Here is a 27,912-nt window from a genome sequence, read left to right on the forward strand (position 1 = left end):
GTGTCTTCTGTTCCCTGCAAACATGGATGGGTTTCTTCCCTGCTACAGGGGCTCCTCCTCCAACACTCAGCTCCACCTCTGCACTCAGGAGTCAGAGCCAGCCCTGGCCCACGTGCGGCCCACACCGGCATCTGGACACAGGGCTCCAGGGGGATCCCTGGTGGTGTGGGATCTCCAGGCTTGTACTGAGAAGAGATGTCTGCATGGCTGGCCTTCAGGTCACAGCCCAGTTCTTTTCGAGCAGTTGGGGATAATGTGGGGGGGTCCCTCAGCTGGACGCTGCGGCCTCTCCAAACTTGCGAGTTTTGAACTTTCTGAGCACACATTCTACCTTGGAGCTACAGCCCCAGCCCCGTACTGTATTAGGAAACTGGAGGGCTGAGACGCAGCTGAGGGGTAGAGCACTGGGCCGGCATGTACAAGGCTCCGGGCCCCATCCCCAGCACAGGAGGGAAGGAAGGCACGAGGGAGGGGAGGGGAGGAGACAGGGAGAGAAGGAAGGGAGCTGGGAAGCTTCAGGGGCAGTGTCCAGAGGTGAAGGAGAAGCCCAAAAAGCAAGTTTAGGAAGAAAGTTGTTGAGGGCAGATTGGGGGGTATATGACAGGTTAATGGACATTTGTTCTGGGGATAACTGGGAGCTCCAGTAAGACCCCCAGGTTGGCTCACAGCTGGCCACACAGCCAGTGCACACCAGAGCCTCAGTGCCATTGTGCCTAACCACTGGAGGGACAGATCATGTGACCCAAGCCAGGCATGTTGGCCACACCTGTAATCCCAGCGACTCAGGAGGCTGAGGTTAGGGCTAGGGATGTAGCTCAGGGATAGCATGCTTTTCAGTCCCTAGTAACCAACAAATGAATATCCTGTCTAGTTCTGGAAGGGTCAGGAAACTGAGGGGTTGTGAGCTGTGCCAGTTCTCTCCTGGGCCCCCTTCACAGTGCTGATCTTCTGCCCCAAGAGGGGCCAGGAAGAGGTGCAATCCCAAATTTTAATGTTGGCCTAACGGGGTTTGGTAGGGGATTGTACCCATCTCCAGGTTGGGCAGCACCTGAGCTTCCACAGCTGGGGTGGGCTGGGGCGGGGGAAATCTACTGAAAAGGGTTTGTTCTCTGAAAATGACAGGCAAGCAGGGTACCCTTCCTCTTCCTGCCTTAAATCCAGATATCTGATATCTGGAGCCACAGCAGTGATCCTGCATCCAGGAGCCAGTGAACTCTGAAATGAACGGCCAGCACTCGAGCATTAGTGAAGCAGAGAGAAGGGCCCTGGGCTTGAGGGACCGGCTCAGCTGCAGGCCTGCTTCCTGAGGCCCTGAGCCCACAGCACCTCATGGTGCCACTTGGGCTTAAGCAGTGCTACAGCTGAGCACTCTTCTAGAGTTGCTCACGTCTCTGAACAGCCACGAAGGCCTAGCTGCCAAGCAGGCCTGGCTCCTCTTTGGACCACTCGGCCTCAGCAGGAGGCCCTGGGTGATGGGCAGGGTGGCTGACCAGCTGTGGCCTTTCTCACCGAGCTAGACAAGGTGGGCACCCAGGAGCAAACCTCCCTGTCACCTTCCAGACAGGGACTTCAGAGGAGGCTGACATTGCCAAGATGTGGCCAGCACCCTTCCTGAGAAGCTGTGCTTGGGCATGAGGGTCAGGTAGTGGCCCCACTGTCCCCGTGTGGGGCAGGCCTGCTGTGCACTGCCCTCCTGTGGGCACCAGGACACTCTGTGAGGGCCAAGTATGTCCATCTGGGGCAAGACTGGGAGCTGCACTGGGCGCCGGGACATCCAGGTCAGGGCACACTCAGCCTTAGCACCATCTGGCCTCATCTGGGCACAGACAGCCCGAGGCTGCTCTCTCCACTTTCCCTGCTGTCACAAGCCAAAAGGTGACTGTCTCCAGCTCAGCTGTACTGGGCTCCTTCCCACGAAGCCTGCAGCAGGAGTGTCCAGTGAGGTCCAAGACAGGGAGTCCTGAGGCAGGGCTGTCTTGTTTCTTATGCCCGCCAACTGGGTCTCGTGGGAGGAAGGATGTGGTCACCTCTGCCAAAGGCTACCCCGGTCTCATGCCTTTGAAGTCTCAGGCTTGGCAGAGGAGGGATGGGGAGAAACACATCCCTCTCAAAGGCCTTGTTCATGGAAGTGGAAATCCACATCCCTGTTAAGGGGCCCTGAAGCAGGGGGCGGGGGCGGGCTGCCCGCCGCCGCCCCAAGGTGCACAGTGGTCTGCAGCTGCTGCTGCCTGGGCTGCACGTGGCTTTGGGCCAGTGCTGCAGCACAGCCCTCATGCTGGGACCCGCTCCCCTGGGCCATTCTCAATGAGGGGCAGAGGTCATGGAGGCAAAGAGCTGAGCTCAGGGTATGGCAGTATGTGGGCCCTGTCCTCCATGCGGGCTCTCCGTGGAGGCTTGTGGGACTGGTGAGCTGCCAGAAAGAAGCAGTCCACCAACATGGAAAACGGCCAGATCCACTAAGGATGGACACCTTGTGGCACCAACATTGCCCCTTGTTCCCCAGGGGATGTGCGCCAAGCCTCCAACGCCACCTTGGGCCGTCCCGAGTAGCTGGAAGCTGTCCAAATGCCAAGCATGATCTGCTCACATAATGGACACCACACGGTCTAAGTGGGAGGATTTTAATTACCTGCAATAAAAAGGATGAATCTCAGTGTGAGTCAAAATACCAACCAGAAGGTTCCATTTATATGACATTCCAAGAAAGGCAAAATTCACCTGTGGTGTTGAGGTCAGGACAGTGGCTTGCAAGAGCAGGCAGGAAGGGACCTGAGGCTGTTCTGGCGCGGGCCACTCTGCAATCTGTGGGTCTGGGTGCTGCTTCCTGGCTGTCCTCAGGCTGGGGAAGCCATCATTCTGATGTTTGTCATCTGTGGGTTTCCATCTGTGTTGTACTTAAGTGCTCCACAGTAAACACGAGGAGTTGGTGAGTTGCAGGGTGGGGTTGTAAGGAGGGTCCCACCAGGGTTAGTGGGCACTGTCCTGTGCTTTCACACACCGGTGTTCGGGCATGGTGTGGCCCGAGGCTGTCTGGCAGTGGGATAGATGAAGGAGTGAGAGAATGGATTCTAACACACGTACTGCAGAACCAAGTGCTTTCGAAACACCTCAGGGTTGCTAGGTGCAGTGGTCACACCCATCATCTCAGTGAGGCCATGAGGCTGTGAGGCCAAGGCAGGAGGATCACAGCTTCAAGGCCAACCTTTGCAATTTAGCAAGACCCTGCTTCAAAATAAAATTAAAAGGGCTGGGGGTGTGGTCCAATGGTAGAGGGCCTCTGGGTTCATTTCCTAGTACTGCCAATAAATAAACACACAATAAATAAAAAAAGGTCTAGGGATATAGTTCAGTGTCCGAGCACTCCTGGATTCAATCCCCAGTACCACAAAATAGAATCTAATTTTTTTTTTAAATGGGCTGGGGATATGGCGTATTGGTAGAGGGCTTACCTAGCATGTGCGAGACCCTGGGTACAGTCTTCAGTAATGCAAGACACAAACACATCTTGCCCGAGAAAGTGCTGGGGCACCCTGGAGAGAGCCTAGCAGATACCCACATGGGAGCAGGACGGCCTTCCCCACCCAGGCAAGGGCTGTAAATGGTTCTCAAGGTTCCATCCCTGGCTGTGGCCCACTAAGGCCAGAGACAAGAGTGCCCTGATGTGGTCCCCAGCTCCAGGTCCTGTATGCCCACAGCATGAATGGGGGTGCCACCAGGGAGGGGTAGGCAGCTGCGGCTGGTGCCCCAGGGAGTGAGCAAGTCCGCATGGTGACAGGTGCTGGTAGACCTCAGCAGGATGCATCTGGCCAGCCGCCAGGAGGACGGCCCCCCACAGCCCCAGCAGTGCTACAGTTGGGGGCTGTGGCCGCTCTGGCATGGCAAGGTGCTCCTGTGGGGTATGTCTAGTGCTGAGCCTCTGCTGAGGCTGTGGCTCCTGCCTTGCCAACTGTTTCTTGAGATTTTGATCATTTCACAAGTTCTCAGGATGGCAGGTGTGGCTCTGGTAGAGCACTAGCCTTGGGCTCCACTCTCAGCAAAAATTTAAAAAGAAAGAAAGATGGGGCTGGGGTGGTGGCTCCATGGTAGAGTGGCTGCATAGCCTGTGTGAGACCCTGGGTTCCACCCTCAGCACCACATAAATAAATAAAAAGGTATTGTCTATCTACAACTGAAATTTTTAAAGAAATATTTTAAAAGGAAGAAATTTATAAAGCCAGCACTGTGGTGGGCGATTCAGGGCGCCCCTGCCTACAAAAATAACAGCAAAGGGGCTGGGCTGGGGCTCAGCGGTAGAGCACTCTGTCAGCACATGCGGGGCGCTGGGTTCCACCCTCAGCACCACATAAAAATAAACACAGGAAATAAAAGTATAAAAAATTTAAAAATGCCCCAGAGGCGACGTGCCTCCTGCCTGGCAGGGTGGGCTGGCAGCTGCTCCCACCATGAAGCAGAGCCCAGTGGCACCAGGGAACGCAGGGAAGCCGCGATGAGGCTGCAGGAGAATTAGAAGTTTCTCAGAAGGGGGCGCAGGGGCAGGTCCTCAGAGGGAGGACTGATGACGCAGGGGCAGGAGCCCGGGGAAGGTCAGCATGGCTTTGACCCCGCGCTGTGCCCAGGGGTCCTTGGGCTCTGGCGCCTGCTGGGTGCCGCTCACACCCCTGGCTGCCGGTCCCGGGGTGCTCACGCAGCTCAGTCGCACGCCCATCATGTGCCACCCTCTGGAGGAGGGGCTCCGCAGACAACTTTCAAGAAAGGCTCCATTCTTCCTGGGACCTCAGCCTACCCCTGGCCCAGGGAGGCAGGAGGCCAGGCAGAGTTATCAGAGGCAGGTGACCTAGAGGCTCCCGGAGCAGATGATGTCCCCACCAGAGCAGCCTCCAGAGAAGAGGTTGGCAGTGCAGTGGATGACCAGCTTCATTGGCACTGTGAACTGAGATTCCGGGAGCAGAAGGTCCACACCGCAGAACTCAGGGTCCCAGCCAGGAAGTCTCTGGACTCTACTGGGGCCATGCCTAGGCCAACCTTTGTCCAGCCAGGGAGAGGGTGAGTGCGAGTGTCAGAGCGGGATGGAACAGGACAGGTGTGAGTGACACCCGACGCACCATGAGCTGAGCTGGTGCCTGGAGCCTGACACAGTGGAGTCTGGGACCCTCCATCCGCCCCTCCTGCTCTGAGGACAGGACTATGCCTGTTCAGAGGAGGCTCCTGGGCTCTCTCAACTCCACCCCTACGGCCACCCCTCAGCTCCAGCTGGCCACCAACCAGACGGGCCCCCAGTGCCTGCTGGTGTCCGTTCCTGACGGGCTCTTCCTTGGCCTGGGGCTGGTGAGCTTCGTGGAGAACATGCTGGTAGTGGTTGCCATCGCCAAGAACCGCAACCTGCACTCTCCCATGTACTGCTTCATCTGCTGCCTGGCCCTGTCTGACCTGCTGGTGAGCACCAGCAGTGTGCTGGAGACTGCCGTCTTCCTGCTGCTGGAGGTGGGCGCCCTGGCAACGCCAGCCACTGTGGTGCAGCAGCTGGACAATGTCATGGACGTGCTCACCTATGGCTCCATGGTGTCCAGCCTCTGCTTTCTGGGGGCCATTGCTGTGGACCGCTACATCTCCATCTTCTATGCACTACGTTATCACAGCATTGTGACGCTGCCCCGCGCACGGTGGGCCATCGTGGCAATCTGGGCGGCCAGCATCCTCTCCAGCACCCTCTTCATCACCTACTACAACCACGCAGCTGTCCTGCTTTGTCTCGTCACCTTCTTTCTGGCTATGCTGGCACTCATGGCAGCTCTCTACATCCACATGCTGGCCCGGGCGTGCCAGCATGCCCAGGGCATCGCCCAGCTCCACAAGATGCAGCGACCAGTGCACCAGGGCTTCCGTCTGAAGGGTGCTGTGACCCTCACTACTCTCCTGGGTGTTTTCTTCCTGTGCTGGGGCCCCTTTTTCCTGCACCTCACCCTCATCGTTCTCTGTCCCCAGCACCCTGCCTGCAGCTGTGTCTTCAAGAACTTCAACCTGTTCCTGGCCCTCATTATATGCAACTCCATTGTGGACCCTCTCATCTATGCCTTCCGCAGCCGGGAGCTCCGCCTGACACTCAAGGAGGTGCTGCTGTGCTCCTGGTGAGCAGGGAGGGTGGCTTCTGGAATCAAGGCCGGGATGCTGGGCAGAGTAAGACAAAGGTATCCAGTGGCCCGAGTCCTGTGTGGCCTTGGATAGGCCCTTCCCTTCTTGGTCCCATTTGCCAAAGGACAGACTAGATGATCTCTAAAGGTGTGAAAGCACAGACCGGGGACAGGGAGAGGGGTAAGTGTGACCTCCAGAAACCACCCCCTCAAATGAAGTTGTGGGAAATGGAGGAAGTTGGGGAGGGGAGGGGCTTGGTTACTGGGCAGCAGGGGCAGATCCTAGGATCCTAAAGAGACATTCTCTGTCCTAGGGATTTCTGCTTCTGCCTGTGACTAGGCAATGCCCACCATCACTTGGTTTTTACTGCCAGCTCTTGGGGCTTGTGCCCTCAGCAGCTGGGACAGGAAGCCATGGAAAAGGGACCCTGCTCCTGTTCAGGGCCTCAGGAGAAAGGGCTTTGTGACCAGAAAGATCCAGCCACAGCTGTGCAGCAGGCTGCTTTCAGAAGTGAGCTAGGGGACTGGATTTGCAGAATGGGCCTATTGCACAGGGGTGTCCACCAGAGTGGGGCTGCGCATCCAGCCAGTTTGCAGGCTCAGTGGAAACCCGAGAGTTGGGAATCCAGCACCACACTCACCCCAGGCATGGGGATCCAGCAAAGGCACGCTCTGGCTGCAGGAGAGGCTGCCAGTCTGAATCAGTGGCCAGTGCCTGGGAGTGCAGGGCCAGGAAACAATGGGTAATAATGCTGTGCTCAGGTGCAGCCTCACCACCATCTCCTGGACTCTTCCAGAAGCTGCTTGAAATCTGGGTGGAGGGAAGGCAGGGACAGTAGTTATGATGGGGAGAAAGGAATCCCAGAAATCATGACTGTCTACCCAGGGGAGGAGACCACAGTTCCAGAGGCCTCCAGTGTCCATGGGAAGAGTGTATCGACTTCAGGCCTCAGCTCCTTCTTGGCCATTTGTCTCTCTGTGGCTACAAACCGCAATACAGAGCCAAGGACACATGTTCAGCAGCCCCTTCCCCCAGTCACCTCCATGGTGACAAGACTCATACTGCCCAGAATGCCTCTGGCCCAGCTCTACACTGGCAGTAGCAGCACCACCCAGTCCCAGCCCCTGAGGTGCAGACGGCCGACCCCAGCCAGAGTATGCCCCTTTCCTGGCCTCATCCCTGCAACCCCACAGCTATGGCACACAGTGAATGGGACCATCCTCATCTACTATGAGATGCCCAGAGGGGCCTGTGGCCCGGGGTGGAACAGGGATTGGGGTCTGTTCTCTGCTAGTCACTGTCCTCCTGGGAGCTGGGTCAGTGCTCTGCCAGCCCCCGGGGAAATTTTTAGACAAGGCCTCTGAGGACGGGGTGAGGTTGTCTAGGGACTCAGGATGTCCAAAACCGAGTCCAGGGCAGTGGGCATCTTGGGGTGAACTATACTGCTTGGTTTTAGAGAGTTGTGGACCCCTGTGCCCCTCTTCTGAAGAAAACTGGGCTTCTCACTAAGCCCACCTAATTTTCCTGCACAGACACTGGACATCAGCAGACCTCCTCCCTGGGGTAGGCTTGGTGGGAGCTATCATGTCCTGCTAACCTTCTCCCAGACAGGTCTAGTAAGCAGCCCCCACCACGCTGTCAGCTGCAGCCCAGACTGCTGGTTCCCGGCAAGGCCAGTCTCTGCTGGGAGACAGAACAGTGAGTCAGCCTTCAGCCTGGCATCAGAGCCCTCTGGGGACGGAGGGGGAGCTGGCTTGGTCGGATGCCATCCTGGCAGAGAGGGAGTCCAGGCCTATGGATGGCTCCAAGCTTCTTCCCTTGCTCAGACAAGGAGGCACAGCCAAATCCTCACCCAGGACTCCTTGAATGGGGACAGCTGGAAACCAACCACGGAAAGCCACATCATGGACAAACTGTGGGGGAGGGGCGTCTCTTGAGAACAAAAGACCCATTTCTATGCTTGCCAAACCAGGGAGCTTCTCCTGAGAGAGGAGAGAGACGCAACTACAACACACAGCACTCCTGCACAGAATGGAGGGCACAGGCGCCTGCAGCTTGTTCTCAGCTGCTGGCTTTGAAGTGAATGATGCTTGAGGGTCTACACACTGTGGTGCTGCCTGAGACCCTTCTTAAGGGATTTCTGTCATCAAAATTCCATGAGGACCTCATTATAAGGTGTCATTGGAAATCTAACCCTAGATGAATATTAAACCAGCAGTATGTATGAATAGAATGATGCATGGCAGATGCATCCTCTCCTTCCTCTTCTGACAGTCTCCTTAAGTAGGTGGTTCCAGATGGCTCCAGGTCCCCTCCTTACCCTCACTTATACCAAGAGTTCAAGGATACAGGTGACATCAGGGAATGGGTCAGAAACTGCTGTCCTCTGTCTTTTGCCCTGGTAGGTCCAGTGCCTGGCTTATGTACCTTTAGGACGATTCCTGAGGCGGATATTCATGGAGCAAGGGCTGCATGCCAGGCGCTGGGAATGCCCAGGAGTGCAATGCCTCCTCATGGCCACCCTCGGGGAGGAAGGGCAGGTGGCACCTTCCATTGCCAGGTCAGGGACTCTGAGTTGCATACATCACCTGCTGCCCTTCTGTTCCCCTAGTCTCCTAACTCGGATGTTTCTGGGTCCTGTCTGAAGCTCGCTTTCTTGCAGGTGGCCTGCTTAGTGGGTTCCTGCCTCGCCCACCCCTACGAACCTGGCAGAGACCAGAATACCTTGTCTGCCACAAGATAGGGATCCAGGAAGACGGGGGTTTGTTCCTAAGCGGATGAGAAGAAAGACCCTACTCACAAAGCCCCAGGGTGGGGCTGCAGCAGTGGTGGAACCCAACAGGGCAGCTGCCTCGGGGAGGGATGTCCAAGGGCCCAGGGGAGCTCTATTGTCCTCCCTGGAGTCCCCACTCGCACAACCGGACCCTCTGGGAGCCAGCCCCTCCTTTCGGAGGCGCCGGGCCCGGCCTAGTCCCGGCGGCGGGAGTAGGCGCCGCATTGCGCGGGCGGAGCCGGGATGTGCGGTGCTGATGCTGCAGAGCCGGTGCCGCATTCTGCGGCGGCGCCCTGGGATTGGCCGCGCCCGCTGATGTCAGGCCGGCGGGGGCGGGGCCGGCGCTATAAGAGCTGGTGGCGGGGGCCGCCGACCCTCTGCAGCCCGCCCGACTGTCCGCTTGCGCTCGCCGCCGCCCGCCAGACGCAGCCAGCATGAGGGAGATCGTGCACATCCAGGCCGGCCAGTGCGGCAACCAGATCGGGGCCAAGGTGAGGCCACGCGTCGCCCCCGCCCGCCCGGCATCCCGGCGCTCATCCCGGGGACCCCCACCGCGCGGCGGCCCCGGGGAGCGAGGCGTGGTGCACCCCGGGCTGCACCCCGCGCCGCTCCCGCCGCTCCCAGCCCGGAACAAAGGGATGAGCGCGGTACCCCGCCGGGCGGCAGGGGCGTCGAAATCCTCGCCCTGTGATTCCCACCCGCGCCTTTCCTCTGCCCCTGCCCAGGTGACCTCGGCCTGTCGGCGGGCAGCCCACGTCAGCTGCTAAACCTCAGCTCCATCTACACCTTCTCCCCCCCCCCCCCCGCGGCCTCAGCAGGCCTGCTGGGGGGACTGTCTGGGCGTGGCCCTCTTTGGGGCCGCACCTTAGCCTTGAGTGAGATGGATAGGGTGAGCAGCTTTGGGTGGGGCTCTCCCCGAAAGCTATGATGATTCCCTCTGCCCAAACCTCCACTGAAAGAACCGGATGTCCTCCAAGGGACAGAGCCGCCCTCCTGTCCCCAACCCTGTTCTGAAAACCCTGGCTTCCTAGCCCCACCCTATTCCTTTGTTGGAGGAATTGGGCCTGGACGAGGGTGACCTTGGTCCAGAACTGGACTCTTCCCTCAACCCTGCTCTTTCTGGACAAAGGCCCGATACCTCCCTGGACCGCGCCCACCCAGGGTCTACTCCTGCAGCTTGGACACTGGAACAAAGGGTAGCTGCAGGTGCGGGGGCTGCAGCCTCCCTCTGCATTTCTCCTTGTTAGTTCACCTCACAGATGTCGAGGCTGAGGCCAGGAACGGTTTGGTGTGCGCCTCTGCAGGGAACTTCAGGTGTCCTCATCCCCACCCGGACTGTGAGATAGCCGTTCCTGTCCCCAAGTCCTGGAAGGCTGTCCCCTGCCCAAGGTCACTCAGCAGGTGGAAGGCAGCTGGCTGACCCCTTAGCTCTGTCCCTTGCAGAGCTGGGGCTTGGGCTGGGGGGGTGGAAGGGTCTACCCTTAGAACAACAGTGTGGAGGGAGGTGGCTTTGTCAGGACCGAAGCCAGGGACCCAGCTCAGGGTTGCTGTGGAGCTAGTTCCCAAGAGGGCCTTGGGGGAGATAGTTCCTGGAGGGGAAGGGGTCGGACCAGAACTTCCCCTGGAGGCTGTTGCCATGGTAACCAGGCAGGAACAAAAAGCTAATTACAATGGGCTGGGGCAGCCACGTGGCTGACATGTAAATTGCAAGTTTGGCTCTAGGGTGGAGATGCCTCTGAAGGGGGTGGGGCAGTACGGGGAGATCCTCTAATCACCAGAAGAGACATCTGTGTCCCTCTAGGAGGGATACTGGGGGAGGGGAGGCTTGAGGGCTGGGGTTCTCAGATCTAATCAGGACTCCTGGGGCAGTCAGTGACAGCTGCCCTGACTTGATGGGAGGAGCTGAACACTCCTTACTGTGGTCACAGGGACCAGGCCTGCTCTGAACATCTGCTCCTGGGAGGGTCAGAGGTCAGTGCTGGGTGGAGAGGATTGGCAGCCCTGAGGCCTGCCTGGTGACCCTGCTGCTATTGCTAGGCCTGGCCCAGCACTTCAATCCCACAGGCACACATTAGACAAAAGCTCAAACAGTCAAGTCTACACCCACTTCCTTACGCAGCCTACAGAGTGCTGGACAGTGTCTAGGGACACTGGACTATGGATATTAGGTTTGCTTCCTATTTTTATTCCTTTTGAGTTGTTTTTATTAATGTATGTTTGTCTAAAAATAATTTCCCCTGCTGGGCGTGGTGGTGCATGCCTGTGATCCCAGCAGCAGCTGAGAAGACTGAGTGAGGCAGGAGGATCACAAGTTCAAAGCCAGCCTCAGCAATTTAGTGAGGTCCTAAGCAATTTAGCAAGATCCTGTCTCAGAATAAAAAAATTTAAAAAGAGCTGGGGTTGTGGCTCAGTGATTAAGCGCCCCTGGGTTCAATCCCTGGTACCAAAACAAAAACAATGAGAAAAAAATATTTCTGGCTGGGTGTGGTAGCGCAGCCTCTAACCCCAACTATTCCATAATTCCCAGTTGAGGCAGAAGGATCCCACCTTTGCGACCAGTTTGAGCAATTTAGTGAGACTCTGTCTCAATAAAATAAAAAGGGCTGGGGATGTAGGTCAGAGGTAGAGCACTTGCCTGGTGTATGGAAGGCCCTGGGTTCAATCCTCAGTACTTAAAGGGGTGGGGGGTGGGGGAAGCAAACAGAGGCAAATTTTCGGAGGAGGGGGGATACTTTGTTTTTCCCTTCTCCCCTTTGTGGTGATCAGTGATCAGTGTGAAGCAACTTAGCACTTCTCTTGTGCAGCCCCCCAACCCTGCTCTCAGGGGTCCTAAGCTGGAGACCCCTGGGCAGGGCCCTGTGTGGAGGACTCATCTGCTCAGCATCTACCCCAGACCACAGGAAATTTCTTGGCTATTGTTGCTGGCCCCTGGTACAGCGGGAGCTAGGTCCCTGCCATGGGCCGCGGTGGGATCAGGAGCTTTTCACCTGCCCACTAGCTGCAGGTGGGCCAGGGGCTGCTTTCCTCCTCCCGGGTCCCTGGGTGGGCCCGGCTCAACACAAAGGGCCGCGGACTCCAGGAGGTGCCTGGCTGGGGTGGGTGGGCGGAGGAGGGATAGGGTCAGTGGCCAGGAGCGAGCACTCCGCAATGGCAGCCGCAGAGCCGTAGTGATTTGTGGGAATCAGCACCGTCGTCGTGGTGGCTTTGTTTCTGTCATCTTGAAGGCTGTGGCGAGGTGGGCATCGCCCGCCCCCAGGATGAGAACACCGCAGCTCCGGGAAGCTGAGTCACTTGTCTGGGATCACGCCACGGGCTGCGCAGGGCAGGGCAGGGATTTTAAATCCAGGTCTTGCAGAAGTGGCGTGGTCACGGCATCGTGGGCGGGGACTCACCTACCCGCCCCCGCCCCCCGCAACCGCCAGCAGACGAGACAGGGCTCCCCCTGGCTCCCTCGGCTGGGTCCAGGCCCCAACCCCACTCCCCTCCCCTCTAGGGCAGGGCAGCGCTGGACCCCGCCTGCAGGCCTCTTTGTCTGCGCCCCACGGAACGCCCGAGGCCTGGGCGACGCCCCTCCATCGGGGCTGGGCGGGGCATCAGGGCGGGGCCTGCCCTGTAAGCCAATGGGAGGGGGCTGCCCCCCTTGCCCTCTGGGGTTCCGCCCCCTGGTCCTCGAGAAGGTTCGGGCTGCGGCCAACAACCTGGGGTGGCCAAGCGAGGCTGGGCCCAGAACCCAGGACCCGTGCTGCATCTGGCCGTGTCTTTTCTGTGATGATGCTACTTGATTTTCAAAGTCCTGTTGCTCTGATTATTAAACATCTTACATAATGTACTTTACTGATAAGACTTTATTTTAGATGACTTAATCCGAGTGGCAAACTCAGGGGAGCTGTACCACTGAGCTGCATCCCAGCCTTTTTCTTTGATTTTTTTTACTTTGAGTCAAGTCGATTTTATGAGTTGCCAGGCTGACCTCAGACTTGCTCTCGTCCTGCCTCAGCCTCCCAAGTCCCTAGGATCACAGGTGTATGCACTGTGCCCAGCGATTTTTTACTAACAAAAAAATGCAATGGTTGATACATTCTTCCTGTGAAAAGTTGAGACACTGCAGAGTCCGGTGGCTTAGATCTGTAGTCCCAGCTGCTGGGAAAGGCTGGGGAATAAAGAAGATCACTTTAACCGAGGAGTTCAGGGCCAGCCTGGGCAACATATTGAGGCTCTGCCAAAAAGAACAAAGCACTGCAGATGAGGAAACATTTTTCCCTTCTTGGTCCTACTCTCCAAGCCCAGACACAATTTTCTGTTCTTCCGATCCATTTTATTTAAGTTACCTGCACATATGGTTTTAAAATTTTAAATAGCACTGAAGACCTTGTTACCAGTGAAGCCCACATCCGTGGAAGGCTTTCTTGTCAAGGCTGAGCCAGTCGCTTGTGGGTATCATTGTCTGTCTAGGTTGAGGCTGGTGTCCTCTCTGGGGAGGGCTGCTTCTCACTGGACATGTGGCTACCACTGACTGAGTTGCGTGCACTGTCACACACACACACTGTGTTGAGCTCCTCTCACTTCTGCAGATACTGGTGAGTGGTGGCCCTGTAGCCAGAGGCTGGGGCCCTCCAGACTAATGGATCAAGGGCCCTGGCTCTGGACGGTCAGCAACCAAACAGTTCTTTAAGACAGCCTGCAGGGTCAGAGAAGAACACCTCTAAATGCCTCCAACCCATCTGTGAAAATCAACACACACTTATTGCTAAGAGAACAATAAAACTTAGTAAAGACAAAAGTACACAAGAGGGAAAGAAATCCAGTCTCATCCTTGCTGAGAGGTGACCCCTGAAAACAGTCTCTCGGGATAAGCTGCCAGGAAACATTTTTCCTGATTTTTATTAGTGAATGCTTTCTTCATACTCTTTGGAGTTTTTAAAATTTTATTTTTAAGTAATCTTACTTTAAAAGCCAATGTGTTCACGTGACAATTCCCACAGTACCAAAGAAGAATAGTCTGTGAAAAGCAGTCTCTCTCCCAGCCCAGGACCCCAGGCACCGCTCTCTGTGTCTCTCTCAGAGACATCCAAATATAGAGAAGCACATGCAAACTGTTCTCTTCCACCAGCACATGACTCCGATGTAGAGGCCCTTTGTTCCCAAGGCTTCGCACCAGTAACTCATCTGGAAGTCACTGCAGCCCGAGGAGGCGACGGGAGGGGCCTCACAGCCTACATCCTTGGAGTCTTACACGTGTGACTTAGGAGGCAGATGCTGTGCCCCAAGGAAGTGTCCCTGGGATGAGGGCAGACTTCTTCTGATGCTCCCTCATCCAGGGTGTGTGCCAGCCTGTGGGCTAACAGTTCTGCATGGTACTAACCGTCTGCCATGAACTGTTAATTTGCTTTGCATAGGTTAGCTCACTGTATTCCTACAGATTTGTTATCAAGCTCACTGTACAGACTGCACCAGGGCACAGAGAATCCTGGTGACCTGCCTGAGGTTACACAGCTGGGAAGAGGTGGGGCCAGGCTGTGAGTCCTCAATCACGGTGCTAGTGCACAAGCCCTGTGCTACCTACCCTGCTCCGCTGCAGGTGTGGGACCAGAGTTTGAGAAGCACTGTGTGTTCCCGCCCAAGGTGGGTGCAGCAGGTGGTAGGGCATGAGCCTTAGCCTTGCCAGGTTCCATGTGGACGGCCAGGTGAGGGTGGCCTGAGGGAAGTTATTCCCACATGGGACCCCAGTAGCCCAGCTGCAGACTCAGTTGGGGGTGCTTGCTAACACTGGCTCCCAGGGTCCCTGTGGGTCTGCCTGGCTAAGACAGTGTTTTGGTCAGTTTTTGCTGCTGTGAATAAAAAGACCTGAAAAGAACAATTAGAAGAGGAAAAGTTTATTTGAGGCTCACAGTTTCAGAGGTCTCAGTGCATAGAAGGCTGGCTCCATTCCTCAGGGCTCAAGTGAGGTTGAACATCTTGGTGGAAGAGTATGGCAGAAGGAAACAGCTCACATGATGATCAGAAACCAGAGAGAGATTCCACAGCCAGATGCAAAATATATACCCCAAAGGCATGCCCCCAGCGACCCAACCTCCTCCAGCTAACCCAATTAATCCTATCAGGGGATCAATTCACTGATTGGGTTAAGGCTATAACCCAGTTATTTTTCCTTTAAGCCTTCTTGCATTGTCTCACACGTGAGCTTTTAGGGGACAACTCACAATCAAACCATGACAGGCAGGGCTGAGCCCCAGCACTGGACACTGCTTACTCTGATGCCAAGGGCCACACATAGTGGCTAAAGGATGTGACAGATCTGGGCCTGCTTTCCCTTGTCTGGAAAGAAGGAATAATATAGCCCAGGAAGTGTTATCTCCTTGCCCATGAGTGCCAAGCTGGGTCTGGGAACCTGGTTTATGGGGGCTGAGCCCTGGTCTACCCCTGGGCCCCCGGGGCAGCCTGGTCATGCAGGCAGTGGGTTGTCTGACAGGTGAGAGCACAGGGTTTTCCTACTCATAGGCTGTGAGTTATAAGGCCCCAGGTGGGTGGGTCCTAGCCTTGGATGTGGCTGCTCGCTGACTCTTCTGTGCCTCCCTTGCAGTTCTGGGAAGTCATCAGTGATGAGCACGGCATCGACCCCAGTGGCAACTATGTGGGGGACTCGGACCTGCAACTGGAACGCATCAGCGTCTACTATAATGAGGCCTCCTGTGAGCACCTGCCTTTGGGAACCGGGTGCCTGGGTGGGCAGAGTCCTAACACCTCTGCCTCCACTGGTTGGCCCAGAGGCTAGCAGGTGTCCTGGAGATTGGGCATTCATACTCACGGAATGAAAATGTCAAGTCAGTTGGCAGCCAGCACAGAGTGAGGTGCAGACCTCTGATGGCAAAGAGGGCAGGTGTACAGTCCAGAGGAGCAGGCTGGGGGAGGGCCCAGAGCCCACTCACTGGAGGGCTTGGTTGGGGGCTGTTTGGTAACCAGTGCAGAGTGATTTCCATAGCAAACTGGTGAAGTATCAACCTGCCCACAGGGATGCACAACTTGACTGCCATCTAAGGTATCAACCATTTTATACATGGCAGGATTTAGAAGGAAGTGAGGAGCCCTTGAGACCCACATTACTGAGCCCCCCTCTCCCCTCAGCTCACAAGTATGTGCCTCGGGCCATTCTGGTGGATCTGGAGCCTGGAACCATGGACAGTGTCCGGTCTGGGGCCTTTGGGCACCTCTTCAGGCCTGATAACTTCATCTTTGGTAAGTTTCTCCTGCTACATATGCACTTAGGGCCCAGCAGCCTGGGCAGGTGAACCCACATTGCAGAGGGGGTGAGTCAGAAACAGGATAAAGTCTTTTGCTGGGACCATACAGGTTGGAACTAATCTTTCCAGTTTATACTTGGGTGCTAGAGGCCCAGAGAAAGGATTCTGTGTGGGAAACACCACTCTTGCATTTCAAGAAGAATGAGGAGGGCTGGTGCTGTGGCTCAGAGGAAAGAGTGCTCGCCTGGCATGTGTGAGGCACTGGGTTCAATCCTCAGCACCACATAAAAATAAAATAAAGGTATTATGTCCACCTACAAGTAAAAAATAAATGTTAAAAAAAAGAAGAAGAAGAATGAGGAGTAAAAATACAAGTAAGTTTTTGGAATCATATGGAACTGGTGGGACAGAAGTTGAGGGCCTCTAGGGGACTCTGTTTATGAGCATGTGGCAAGAGGTCAACATTCCTGTACTCACACAGATGCAGGAAGAGGTCTCGCCTCACTTCCTGAGCTACCAGGGACTGTGGGGTGGGAGGGAAGGTGAGCTGGACACCCAGGTTGCCCTTGTGAGACAACAAGGCACTGGACTGACCCCAGAGTCTCAGTTGCCTGTCCAGAGTCCCCAGCACTCAGTTTCCATGGCCAGGGCCCGCAGGTGGAGAAGGTGTGCCCTGCAGGGAATGCACTTACAGAAAGCAGGCCGGGCTGGGGATGTGGCGCAAGCGGTAGCCACTCGCCTGGCATGCGCAGGGCGCTGGGGTCGATCCTCAACACCACATAAAAATAAAAAATAAACAGATTGTGTCCACCTAAAAAAAAATAATAAAAAATAAATACTTAAAGAAGAAGGCACCTCCTCTGAAGTCCCTCTGCAGTGCTCGGGCAGGTGCTGGTCTGGGCTGCAGACCCTCGACCCTTGCCTGTCACCTCCTCCTCTTACCCCACAGGTCAGAGTGGGGCCGGCAACAACTGGGCCAAGGGCCACTACACGGAGGGCGCAGAGCTGGTGGACTCGGTCCTAGACGTGGTGCGCAAGGAGTGCGAGAACTGCGACTGCCTGCAGGGCTTCCAGCTGACCCACTCGCTGGGCGGCGGCACGGGCTCGGGCATGGGCACGCTGCTCATCAGCAAGGTGCGAGAGGAGTACCCCGACCGCATCATGAACACCTTCAGTGTGGTGCCCTCGCCCAAGGTGTCGGACACGGTGGTGGAGCCCTACAACGCCACGCTGTCCATCCACCAGCTGGTGGAGAACACGGACGAGACCTACTGCATCGACAACGAGGCGCTCTACGACATCTGCTTCCGCACCCTCAAGCTGGCCACACCCACCTACGGGGACCTCAACCACCTGGTGTCGGCCACCATGAGCGGGGTCACCACCTCGCTGCGCTTCCCGGGCCAGCTCAACGCCGACCTGCGCAAGCTGGCCGTGAACATGGTGCCCTTCCCGCGCCTGCACTTCTTCATGCCGGGCTTCGCGCCCCTGACCGCCCGGGGCAGCCAGCAGTACCGCGCGCTGACCGTGCCCGAGCTCACCCAGCAGATGTTCGACGCCAAGAACATGATGGCCGCCTGCGACCCGCGCCACGGCCGCTATCTCACCGTGGCCACCGTTTTCCGTGGGCGCATGTCCATGAAGGAGGTGGACGAGCAGATGCTGGCCATCCAGAGTAAGAACAGCAGCTACTTCGTGGAGTGGATCCCCAACAACGTCAAGGTGGCCGTGTGCGACATCCCGCCGCGTGGGCTCAAGATGTCCTCCACCTTCATCGGCAACAGCACGGCCATCCAGGAGCTGTTCAAGCGCATCTCGGAGCAGTTCACGGCCATGTTCCGGCGGAAGGCCTTCCTGCACTGGTACACGGGCGAGGGCATGGACGAGATGGAGTTCACCGAGGCCGAGAGCAACATGAACGACCTGGTGTCCGAGTACCAGCAGTACCAGGACGCCACGGCCGAGGAGGAGGGCGAGATGTACGAGGACGAGGAGGAGGAGTCCGAGGCCCAGGGCCCCAAGTGAGGCCGTTCTCCGCTGGTGCCCGGCCACTGCAGCCAGGGCAGGCAGCAGCGTCCGGCCCAGTGCCGCGGAGCCACAGTGCTGCCCCAGCTTTGCTTCCCAGGCCGCAGCACCCCAGGGCTCTGACGCTGTCCTTCAGTATTTACGGCCAACCCCACCCCACAGGAGTCCACTGGGCTGTCCTCCCACTTAGGCCATGTCCATGTCGTGTTGCTCATTGTCTCTTTAGTTGTGGCTCCAGGCCTGATGTTTTATGGTTTGTTTTGTTTTTTACTGGTTTGTGTTTATATTTTGGGGGGATACTTAATAAATCTATTGCTGTCAGATACCCCTGCCTGGTGCTGGAGATTTTTTTTTTTTTTTTTCATTCTGGAAAGCCTGGTTCAGAAGGGTGAGGAGAGGTGGCAGTGTGGCCCAGATGGGGACAGGCCATGGTTCCCAGGCTGGCATCTGACCCAGGCCTGTTCTGGAAGCCAGGTGTGTCGAGGGCACAGCCCTGGGAGCTCCTAAAGTGGGGAAGGAGAGCTGGAGGAGGACCAGCTAGGCCTGGGTGAAGCCCTGTCCCTGAACCCCAGTGTCTCCTGGGACTCAGGAGGAATCCCACACTTGTCCCAGGCCCCCCTCAGGGCAGCTCAGGCTCAGTGCTTCTCTCTAATCACCCCCTGGTCAGTGCAGTAACTGGCTTCAGACCTGAAGCCTGAGACCCGAGCTAGGGAGGCTAGGAAGGGAGCCTTCTGGAAAGGTCCTGGTTGGGGACAGTGAGGTGTGATGGCTCCCTGCACCCCCTGGTGGACGTTTCTTGCAGCTGCAGGAGGCCCAGTGTCCCGTGACACTGGCACCCGAAGAGGGCTTTGTGGAAGAGGTGCTCACCCACATCCCATCTCCTCCTACAGAGTAAGAAGTCAGGTTGGAACTGACTTTTTGAAGCCCAAAGAAGTCAACTGCCCAGGCGCCCATGGTGGGTGTGTGCCGGGTTTCTGTTCTCGCGACTAAAAGGCTCAGGGTTCGCTCCAGTTGAACAGGGCTGACTGGCTGTGCAAAATAACCACACAAGAGACACAAAGACCTTTTTCTTTGGGGTCGCTGTGACGGCTCCTCTGACCTTAAGGGTCTGCAGAAAGAGAGCGAGAGCACGTGCTGACCCCTTGTATTGAGGAGAAGCTATTCAAATGAGGCAAGGGGTCAGGTTCAGGGGGCTGAGTCTATCTTCATGATGTCCACTGTCAGCAGGTTGACTGACACCTGGGTAGGCCACACCCAAGGGCACAGTAAGAGGAGGGGACACACACAAGGCACTTCCATGGAAGATTCTATCCTAAACAGGGCAAGGGGTTATATTACAAAGGAACAGGTGAGCGTAGCTCCACCCATGGGGCTGTAGCAAGACACACCCATGCACGAGACACGGACCCTTGGACCCAAGAAGATGGGGAAAGCTCTGACACATTTCTGTGACTGAGCGCCTCAGCACCTAGCTGGGGAGTATGACTCAGTCACTTGTAAGGTTGGTCTCCCACAGGTGTGCATTGCTTGCCTGGGGCAAGACTCCATTTTGCCTCCCTGTGGCCCCTTGTCTGGTCAGCCAAGGCATGTTGTCAAACCCCAATGCCCTGCACTCTGCTTGGCGGTGCCCCAGAAGTGGCTTCCACGTAGGCAGTACCTTTCACATCACCTTCATGCAGCTTTGTGTGCAGAAGCAATGAGACTGAGGGGCGGCTAGCTCTGGCTTCCGAGCAGAGAACTGAAGCCCCTGAGGGCCACGCACCGCTGGTTCTGGTCCTAATGTAGGCTGGGCACTGGTGTCCAGCACAGATGGCAACACAGATGTGCAGGTGATGTCTCAGCTGTCACTGTGTAACAAACCACTCCAAACTTAACAAAATAGCGTTTATCCTGTTAACCAGGTGACTTTTGACGCCCCACGGTGTTGGCTGGGATGACTCAGAGCCCGAAGCCACACTCTTGAGACTGACATCCGCTGGTCACCAGCTGTGCACAAGGCACGGTCTGCCTGTTCTCCATGCAGCCTTTTCCTGTCCACGGTGGTCTCGTGTGGGCCAGATTACATGCAGCTGCTTCCAAGGGCACCAGGCCCTCCTAGGGCCAAGTCAGAAACAGGCCCAGTGTCACTGTGCTGTGTCCAGTGGGCCGGCCCAGATGCCCAGGAAGGGACTGCACAGAGATCCAAGAGGTGTCCCAAACAGTCTGGCACACACTGAACTCCACATGTCCTGACCCCCTCCCCAGGCCCGTGTACCCACTTTGGTGATGCTTACTGTCTTCCAGGTACTTGGGCCAAATCTTAGGGTTTCCCTGGGTGGAGGAAGACCCTTCACCTCACAGCAGCTGTGAAGCCATAGATAAAACCCAGAATCCCCAGTGTGTCTCACACCTGCCGCCAGCAAATCAGGTAGCTCCACATTAGAGTTTGGATCTTAAATGTTCCCAAAAGGTCAGGTGCTGAAGGCTGGCTCTCCAGCCTGCGGCACTTACTCCTGGGAGGTGGTAGAACTTTGAGGAAGTGGGGCCTTGTGGAAGGATGTTAGGTCACTAGGTGTGAGCCCTTGGAGGGGACATTGGGACCCAGTTGCGTTCTCGCTCTTTGCTTCTGCTTTCCAGGTGACATGGTGAACAGGTTTTCCCCACCACAGGCTTCCACCATGAGGCTCTGCCTTAACACAAGACCCAAACAACAGGCCAAATCTCTTAAACCCTGAGCTAAAACAAGCCTTTCTTCCTTTTAAGTTGATTTTCTCAGGTATTTTATCACATGATCTTCAGAATCCACCCAGAACTCCAATCCCCACATCTGCTGCTATGTCTGCCATTTTGTCGGGTCCTTACTGGGCTCCTGCTCCTGCTGGGCCACTTTGATCCCTTCCTCATATGGCGGCCACGTGCTCGTGGGATGGCGGTCAGTGCTCACTGTTCCTTGCTCATACCCTGCAGAGCCCACTCCTCAAGGGCAGCAGAGTCACTCAGTGGCCTCACACCTACCTCTCCTTCCAGTTACATCTGTTCACACCACTTTCCTTCATGTTCCTTTTTTAATATCCATTTTTTTTAGTTGTAGTTGGACACAATATCGTTACTTTATTCATTTATTTTTATGTGGTGCTGAGGATGGAACCCAGGGTCTTGTACATGTGAGGCGAGTGCTCTGCTGTTGAGCCGCAACCCCAGCCCTCATTTATGTTCCTTGAATGCACAGCTCAGGCCACCTGCAGCTCATACTAGACCACTGGTGGCCGGGCTGAGCCTGCACTGGCAGAGGCTGCGCCAGCTGGGGCCATGATGCTGCAGTCAGAGGGTGGGTGGTGTGCTACCTGGAGCCCCTTGCTGTAGCTCTGGGGCCCACACTCTCTGCTCCCTCTTCCCCCTCTGGCTTCCCTTCTTGGCCTCTCTCTGCTGCCTCCTCTCTTGCATGACCTCCCAGCCTTGGAGTGCAGGAAGCTCGTCTGAAGGTGAAGATGTTCTGCACCTGACAAGTTGCATCTTCCAAAGAAGGCCACAGAACATCTTCCACACCACAGGCCCGGCCACAGCCTGGCCACTCTCACCGAGAGAGTCTAACCCCTTCCTCTAGAACCCAGAATGGTCTTTTGTAAGAATAGCTGCAAAAACAAAACAACAACAAACACCCCAAAGAGAATGTGTATGGAGCTCCAGGTTGGGGTCCCCATCTGGGACAGGCACGTCACGGTGAACATGATAAAAGGGCTCCTGTTTGATGCCAGTGGGTTTGGGGTGGGCTTCTGGGTCAGTCAGCTTTTCCTCCTGATGACCAAAATGTCCAAGAAGAATCTTGAGGAGGAAAAGTCTGTTTTGTTTCATGGTTTCAGGGCTCAGTCCCTGATCAGTCAACTCCATTGCTCTGGACCGGAACTGAGGCAGGACCTCACGGAGGGAAGGCCTAGCAGAGGGAAGCTGGTCAGCACACGGCAGCCAGGAAGGAGAGAGAGGGCAGGAGGAGCTTGGAACAAGATGTACAACTCTCCAGCCATGCCCCACCGGGCTAGTTATCACCAGGAGCCCATCGGATTGCTAATCTGACTAGGTCACCATTTTACAATCAGATCATCCACCTCACCTCCTGCAGACCTCATGTGCAGACCATAACAGCTGCCATATGGGGATGGACAGCCGCTTTGTGCAGAAAGGAAAAGCAGAATTCTAGTTGGTTTTTCAAAGTTAAAGCAGAAGGGACTTCCTCATCACAAGCACAACTAGTTTCAGGTTCAGTTGTATTGTGTGGATCTGTTTTGAGCAGGCATGTGGAGTTAACCGTGAGCTTAGCCCCCTCCCCCAAGGCAATCACCTCCTATAACTTTCTTTTCTTTTTGGAGACATGGTCTCCTTGTGTTGCTCAGGCTGGTCTTGAACTCCTGGGCTCAAGAGATCCTCCCTCTGGGCTGGGGATGTGGCTCAAGCGGTAGCACGCTCGCCTGGCATGCGTGCGGCCCGGGTTCGATCCTCAGCACCACATACAAACAAAGATGTTGTGTCCACTGAAAACTAAAAAAATAAATAAATATTAAAAAAAAAAAAAAAAAGATCCTCCCTCCTCAGCCTCCTGAGTAGCTGAGACTACAGGTCAGAACCACCACCACAGCATTTTTGCAATTTTAATGTAACAGCAGCAGTGTCTTTTAAGTTGTGAAGAAGAAAGGACTCCAGGTACCACACTATAAACAAACAGGTGGGTGGGTCACAACTCTATGTGGGGAGAGAAGATCCAATTGCAACTGGTGAATGGAATGTACCAGTCCTAATGCCACGCAGGATCTGGGCGAAGTCAAGGCACCCTTCTGCACAGCTCTGCCTGTGTCCTGCTACTCCGCTCTGCCCCAGCACAGCTGCCCCGGCCCCCGCGCTGAGTGGAGCTCAAGTGCCGTTTGGTACACTCAAGCACACGGACAGCTCACTCCTGGTCACTGCGAGTGAAGGATATGGACAACAGGACTCAGGGAACTTCCCTTACTGCCCCCCACCTGCCCTCCTGCCCTGTCCTAAATGAGCTGGCCACCAGAACTCCTTCCACGACCTGGCGGCGCTAAGCCCTATAAAACCCAGCCCTTTGTTGCGGCCTGCCACGAATTTCCCCTCAAAAATGTGGTCCATGGAGGTCTGCCTCCATCCCCTTCTTCTTTTTGTATTCTTCCATGTGCTTTCAGTGAGAGTGGTGGCCAAGAGGGGTGGGGCAGTGAGCGCCTCAGTTCCTCTTCTCTTCTGTTCTCACTCACCGCAGCTCAGATGGGTGTCCAAAAGGGACTGATGGAGCTGCCACACTGCACAACCCCAGGTGGTCATAACTGAAGGAGAGAAGAGTGCCCCTGGAGTTGCACATGCACGAACTGTGCAGCTGTGCCTGCCCTCTGGGAGAATGGCTAGCTCTAAGAAGGTGAAGAGGCAGCTGGGCATCTCTCATCTGCACCCGTGCCTGAAATGCCTTTGACCCGTTCTGCTTTGCTAAATCTGCTTCCAAGATAAAGAATGACCACTTTTCCACAGAGCTTTCTCTTTGTCAGGCCCTCTCCTAGGACTCTACCATGCACCTCCCTGAACCTTCCCAACCTGCCCATGCTGTCCCAGGCAACTTTGGTCTGTCTCCCAGAGTTCCCAACGTACCGTAAATAAACAGACCATCAGAGGGGACAGTGGAGCTTTACCCTGCTGCCATCCAACAGGAACGCGCTTGACTCCTCTTTACTAGCTTGAGATACACTGTTTCAGCTGACCAAATATAAGTCCCCTCCTTCTGACCCAAACTGCAAGAATCCTGGACATGCTGACCACAGCTTCTGTGAGTGAGTCCCCCCATAAATCGTGCTCTGTACTACCCTAGACCTGGACAGTTCTCCCACTCCAGGACTCAGTTTTTCCTTTATCTGCATTTCACAGAGAAGATGAGGAGGCTCTTTGCTAGCTTGTCCTGAGTCTTGGTGAAGGTTGTGTGTCTCCCCTCTGGGCTTACAGTGGCCAAACATCTGCTTCCCTCCAGAGCACCTTCACCAATAAGAGCTGCAGCTTTGCTCCTATGGCCTAGGTGAGCCAGTCCTCCTTGGCCACCTGTGCCTTTATTGTTCTGATTTTGAGACCAATCACTTCCTACCCCCTTACCCACCCTTCAGACCCACAAGCACCAGTGTATGGTGTGGGCTATGTGACAGGATGGGGAAGGGTCAGGGAGGGGAACCTGGCACCTACTCGCCCTCTCAGACATCTCTGGGGGACTTCACCTAGCATTGCACTAGTGCTCCCCTCCTCCAGTGGGTGGCCATGGACTATTATTCCCCATGGAAAACTGTAGCCCTAATGCTACAGGATGATAGGAGCAGGATGATTGTCCGAAAACAAAGATTAACGAAAACAGAAAACACTGGACTCACCAAGGTCACACTCAGAGTTAACTGAAACTGGCCAGCATGTCTCAGAAAGGGGGAGCGTAAGTGTCCAGGCATCCCTGTCCTGGCCACCTGGTTCACCCCTGACTGCAGGGTAGGGTGGAACCCAGGGGAGTCTTCACCTACAGAGGGTGGCTTTTAGAGAGGGGAAGGTCGGGGAGAGCTAGCAGACATAACTGAATAGAGGAAGGAGGCTTCTGAAAACAGGAGCAGAAATGGGGTGGGGGTAGGAGGGATGGGTTCATAGGTTTGGGACCACCTGGCTCTTGGAGAGAAAATGTCAACACTTTGTGAAATATCCCTTTCCTACCTGTTCTGATCCTCTCTCCATGGATCAGCATCAGAGGGATTTGTGAGTGGTTTTTTTTTTTTTTTATATTGAGAATTGGATCCTAGGGTGCTTTATATTGAGCCATATCCCCTGTCCTTTTTCATTTTGAAACAGGGAAGTTGCTAGGGCTTTGCTAAGTGGCTGATGCTGACCTCAAACTTGTGATCCTTCTTCCACAGCCACCCAAGTAGCTGGGATTACAGGCATGGCCACCGCGCTGAGCTTCACAGTGATTTTTTGAAGATAAAGTCATAATGGGGTGATGTGGTGCACACCTAGACCCACAGCTACTTGGGAAGCTAAAATGGAAGAATCCCATTAGAGGTCAGTCTGGGCCACTTAGTGAGACCCTGTCTTAAAATGAAAAATAAAATTAAAAGGGTTGGGGGTTTAGCTCAGTGGTAGAGTGACCCTGAATTCAGTCCAAAGTACTGAAATCAATCAGCCATGCCACTTTACCAGACTCTTCCAGCAGAGACAATGACCACAGTGATGTTAAAGACACTGAGGGTGACCAGATGCCAGTAAGAATGTGCAATGGCATGACCACCATGAGAGGGTTTTAAGTTTTTTAGAAAATTGATCACACTCCATATGATCTACCTATTCTGCTGCTGAGTATTTTGCCTAGGAGAAATAAAGGAGTATGTCCACACAAAGACTTGCACACAAATGTTCTAGCAGTTTTATTTGTAATATCAAACAGTGGCAACAGCCCAGATGTTTATCAATAGCAATAAAAAGAGTCAACAACTGCTCCCTGCACAACATGAATGAGTCTCAACACATCCCTGATTAGTTTGCTTCTTTGCTTAGTGTCTGTCTGCCCTCCTGGGTGCTGGGATCTTGTCTGTCTTCTCAGCACCATATTTTGGTGCTCAGTCAGAACATGGTACACAGTTGGTGCTCAATAAATGCATTGTTGAATGAGTGGAGATATGGGCATGACATATACCAGTTAGAGAGAGGCGGACCTTAAATTGTGAGTCAAGTATGGGGTCATCTGGCTCTCCTTGGAGCTGGACCAGGACCCACTACTTGCACAAGTGCAGGCTCAGGTCGACAGTTGGTACTGACATGTGCTAAGCGCACGGTCTTCCTCTCAGCCCTGGCCTTGCCTGGGCATCCAACCCTTCTTCAGTCCATGAAACTAGTGGTCTGTGTCCAGGGCCCAGGACCAGTGAAGGAAGACAACAGATAGCTCGCCTGCAGCTCCTAGCTTCTGGTGGTAGTGGGAGGGCAGACAATAAGTGAAAACATACAAGATGGGGGGCACCAGACAGTGCTCGAGCTGAGCATGAGGGAAGGGTCACCACAACCAGTGCAGGAGGAAGCCCTGGAGGAGACTGGGGGCAAGGGCTGAGGGTGCGGCCTGGCCGGTTGGGAACCAAGGAGAGAGGCTGGCGAGGGAGCCTGAGGTGGAGTCTGCAACAGGCTTCTTTCTCCCAGGAGGGCTGTGGCTGCTGAGCTGAGAGTGGCCTTGGGGGGAAAGGGGTTGGGGACAGGTGCAGCTGCCATTCAGGGTGGTACAGCTTTGAAGAGGCTGAGTGCCCACTTGGACATGTTGAGTGTGAATGGCTGATCAGACCTCCCAGGGGTGATGTCAAGAAGATGTCAGCCTCCGAGTCATGAGGAGTGAGTGAGGCAGCACTGGGGAGCCATTGACAGAGTTGTTTCTTAGAGTCACCTGCCTGAAGGCATCCAGAAAAGGAGTGAGCAAGGACAGAGGGGTAAAAGGATCCAGGGCAGAGTCAGAGCACTACAGGGTCCAGAAGCAGGAGACCTGAAGGAGCAGCTGGTGGGGTGGGTGAGCAGGAAAAGGTGCCCCCTGAAGGCCTCTCTGTTCATTCTCCTTTGTTGTGGCCCAGTCCTGGGCTTGCCAGAAGACCACAGGGGCAGGCAGGAGAGAAGCAGGGAGAAGGGCCAGGTGGAAAAGAGTCTTCAGGACAGGGGCCAGGGAGGGACAATCAGACCATCAGACCAGCAGCCTGAGAATCCCAGCTCAGTGAATTCCCCTCCAGTATGAACAGGTCTGGAGAGGATGAGCACCAGGCACCAAGTCACCCAGAGCTGGGTTGCGATCTTGCTTCACTCCTTATTGGTGATGTGATCTTTGTGAAGTTGATGGGCCACCCCACCTGTAGACCACCCACCTCCAGGCTTGGATAGGGTTAAAAGAGGTGGTCTGGAGTTCCCACTTGCGAGCCCCCAGTTATAGGCTCTATCATCATGGTGCCCTCTTTGAGCAAAGTGGCCATTTCCAGAGTCTTTGCACAGAGACCAGAAACAGGGGCACCATGCCCCACGGCTGCCCTCCTCTGTCTCAGTTCCTCCCTGCAGGGATAAAGCTCATCCCTGAGCTGGGGGGCAGGACTGTGAGCTGGAGCAACCCTGCTTCTGTCTACAAACTACCGGAAAGCAGTAGTAACTCCAGCCTCCGCGGCAGAGGCTGTCTCCCACTGCTGCTGCACTGAACAACCCCAGCCTCCCTGGGTCGAGGGTGGACTTGAGAGGGAACTGGGGTAGATGAGTGAAGCTACCTGCTCACCACGGAGAAGACCGACGAGGTCCAGCACAACGTCTGCTGCCTGTAAGGCGGTTCTCGCTTTTCCTCATCCGACAGGGGTCCCCGCCCCAGGCCGGGTCTTGCAATATTGCCCAGGCTCCAACTCCTGATCCTCTGGAGTCATTCCGGAGTGACTGGGACTACAGGCTTGCCCCTCACACAACTCTTCTTTTTTCTCTTTTCTTTTCTTTCTTTCTTTCTTTTCTTTTTTTTGAGAGAGAGAGAGAGAGAGAGAGAGAGAGAGAGAGAGAGAGAGAGAATATTATTTAATGTTTATTTTCCAGTTTTGGGTGGGCACAACATCTTCATTTTATGTGGTGCTGAGGGTGGAACCCAGCGCCCCGCGCAGGCCAGGGGAGCGCGTTACCGCTTGAGCCACATCCCCAGCCCCACTTTTCTTTTTTAAAGGGATGTGGCTCGGTTTTAAGCAGGACTTTTGCAGCCTCCGG

At 55.4% G+C, this 27,912-nt stretch overlaps 2 protein-coding genes and 1 long non-coding RNA gene across 4 annotated transcripts; 2 read left to right on the forward strand and 1 right to left on the reverse strand.

Annotated features, from left to right (window-relative positions):
* Window positions 1-5,114: 5,114 nt before the first annotated feature.
* Window positions 5,115-6,129, forward strand: Mc1r (melanocortin 1 receptor). Its single transcript, XM_027933159.2, has one exon. The coding sequence runs from the start codon at window positions 5,185-5,187 to the stop codon at window positions 6,127-6,129; it is 945 nt and encodes a 314-aa protein (XP_027788960.2). The 5' UTR covers window positions 5,115-5,184.
* A 3,183-nt stretch (window positions 6,130-9,312) lies between these two features.
* Window positions 9,313-18,450, forward strand: Tubb3 (tubulin beta 3 class III). 2 transcript variants are annotated; one of them, XM_027933156.3, is made up of 4 exons: window positions 9,313-9,393; window positions 15,483-15,591; window positions 16,025-16,135; window positions 17,090-18,450. In XM_027933156.3, exons 1-4 carry the CDS (start codon window positions 9,337-9,339, stop codon window positions 18,163-18,165), a joined length of 1,353 nt encoding a protein of 450 aa, XP_027788957.1. In that variant the 5' UTR covers window positions 9,313-9,336; the 3' UTR covers window positions 18,166-18,450. The 2 variants fall into 2 exon arrangements, with proteins under 2 accessions (XP_027788957.1, XP_027788958.1); XM_027933157.3 differs by lacking the exon at window positions 16,025-16,135.
* Window positions 18,451-25,568: 7,118 nt separating this feature from the next.
* LOC114090841 (uncharacterized) lies at window positions 25,569-27,648 on the reverse strand. The gene is made up of 2 exons (XR_003582436.3): window positions 27,438-27,648; window positions 25,569-26,588 (listed from the first exon to the last, which is right to left on the reverse strand). It is a non-coding gene; the product is annotated as an uncharacterized lncRNA (long non-coding RNA).
* Between the last annotated feature and the right edge of the window lie 264 nt (window positions 27,649-27,912).

This window comes from Marmota flaviventris, chromosome 18, assembly GCF_047511675.1.
Source record: "Marmota flaviventris isolate mMarFla1 chromosome 18, mMarFla1.hap1, whole genome shotgun sequence".
Taxonomy (NCBI): domain Eukaryota; kingdom Metazoa; phylum Chordata; class Mammalia; order Rodentia; family Sciuridae; genus Marmota; species Marmota flaviventris.

Bases quoted from the DNA above. Each gene is read 5' to 3' on its own strand.
- Mc1r (XM_027933159.2), top strand. From the start codon at position 5,185: ATGCCTGTTCAGAGGAGGCTCCTGGGCTCTCTCAACTCCACCCCTACG.
- Tubb3 (XM_027933156.3), top strand. From the start codon at position 9,337: ATGAGGGAGATCGTGCACATCCAGGCCGGCCAGTGCGGCAACCAGATC. The intron at 9,394-15,482 runs GTGAGGCCACGC...CCTCCCTTGCAG, and splicing joins GCAACCAGATCGGGGCCAAG to TTCTGGGAAGTCATCAGTGA. The intron at 16,136-17,089 runs GTAAGTTTCTCC...CTTACCCCACAG, and splicing joins GCCTGATAACTTCATCTTTG to GTCAGAGTGGGGCCGGCAAC.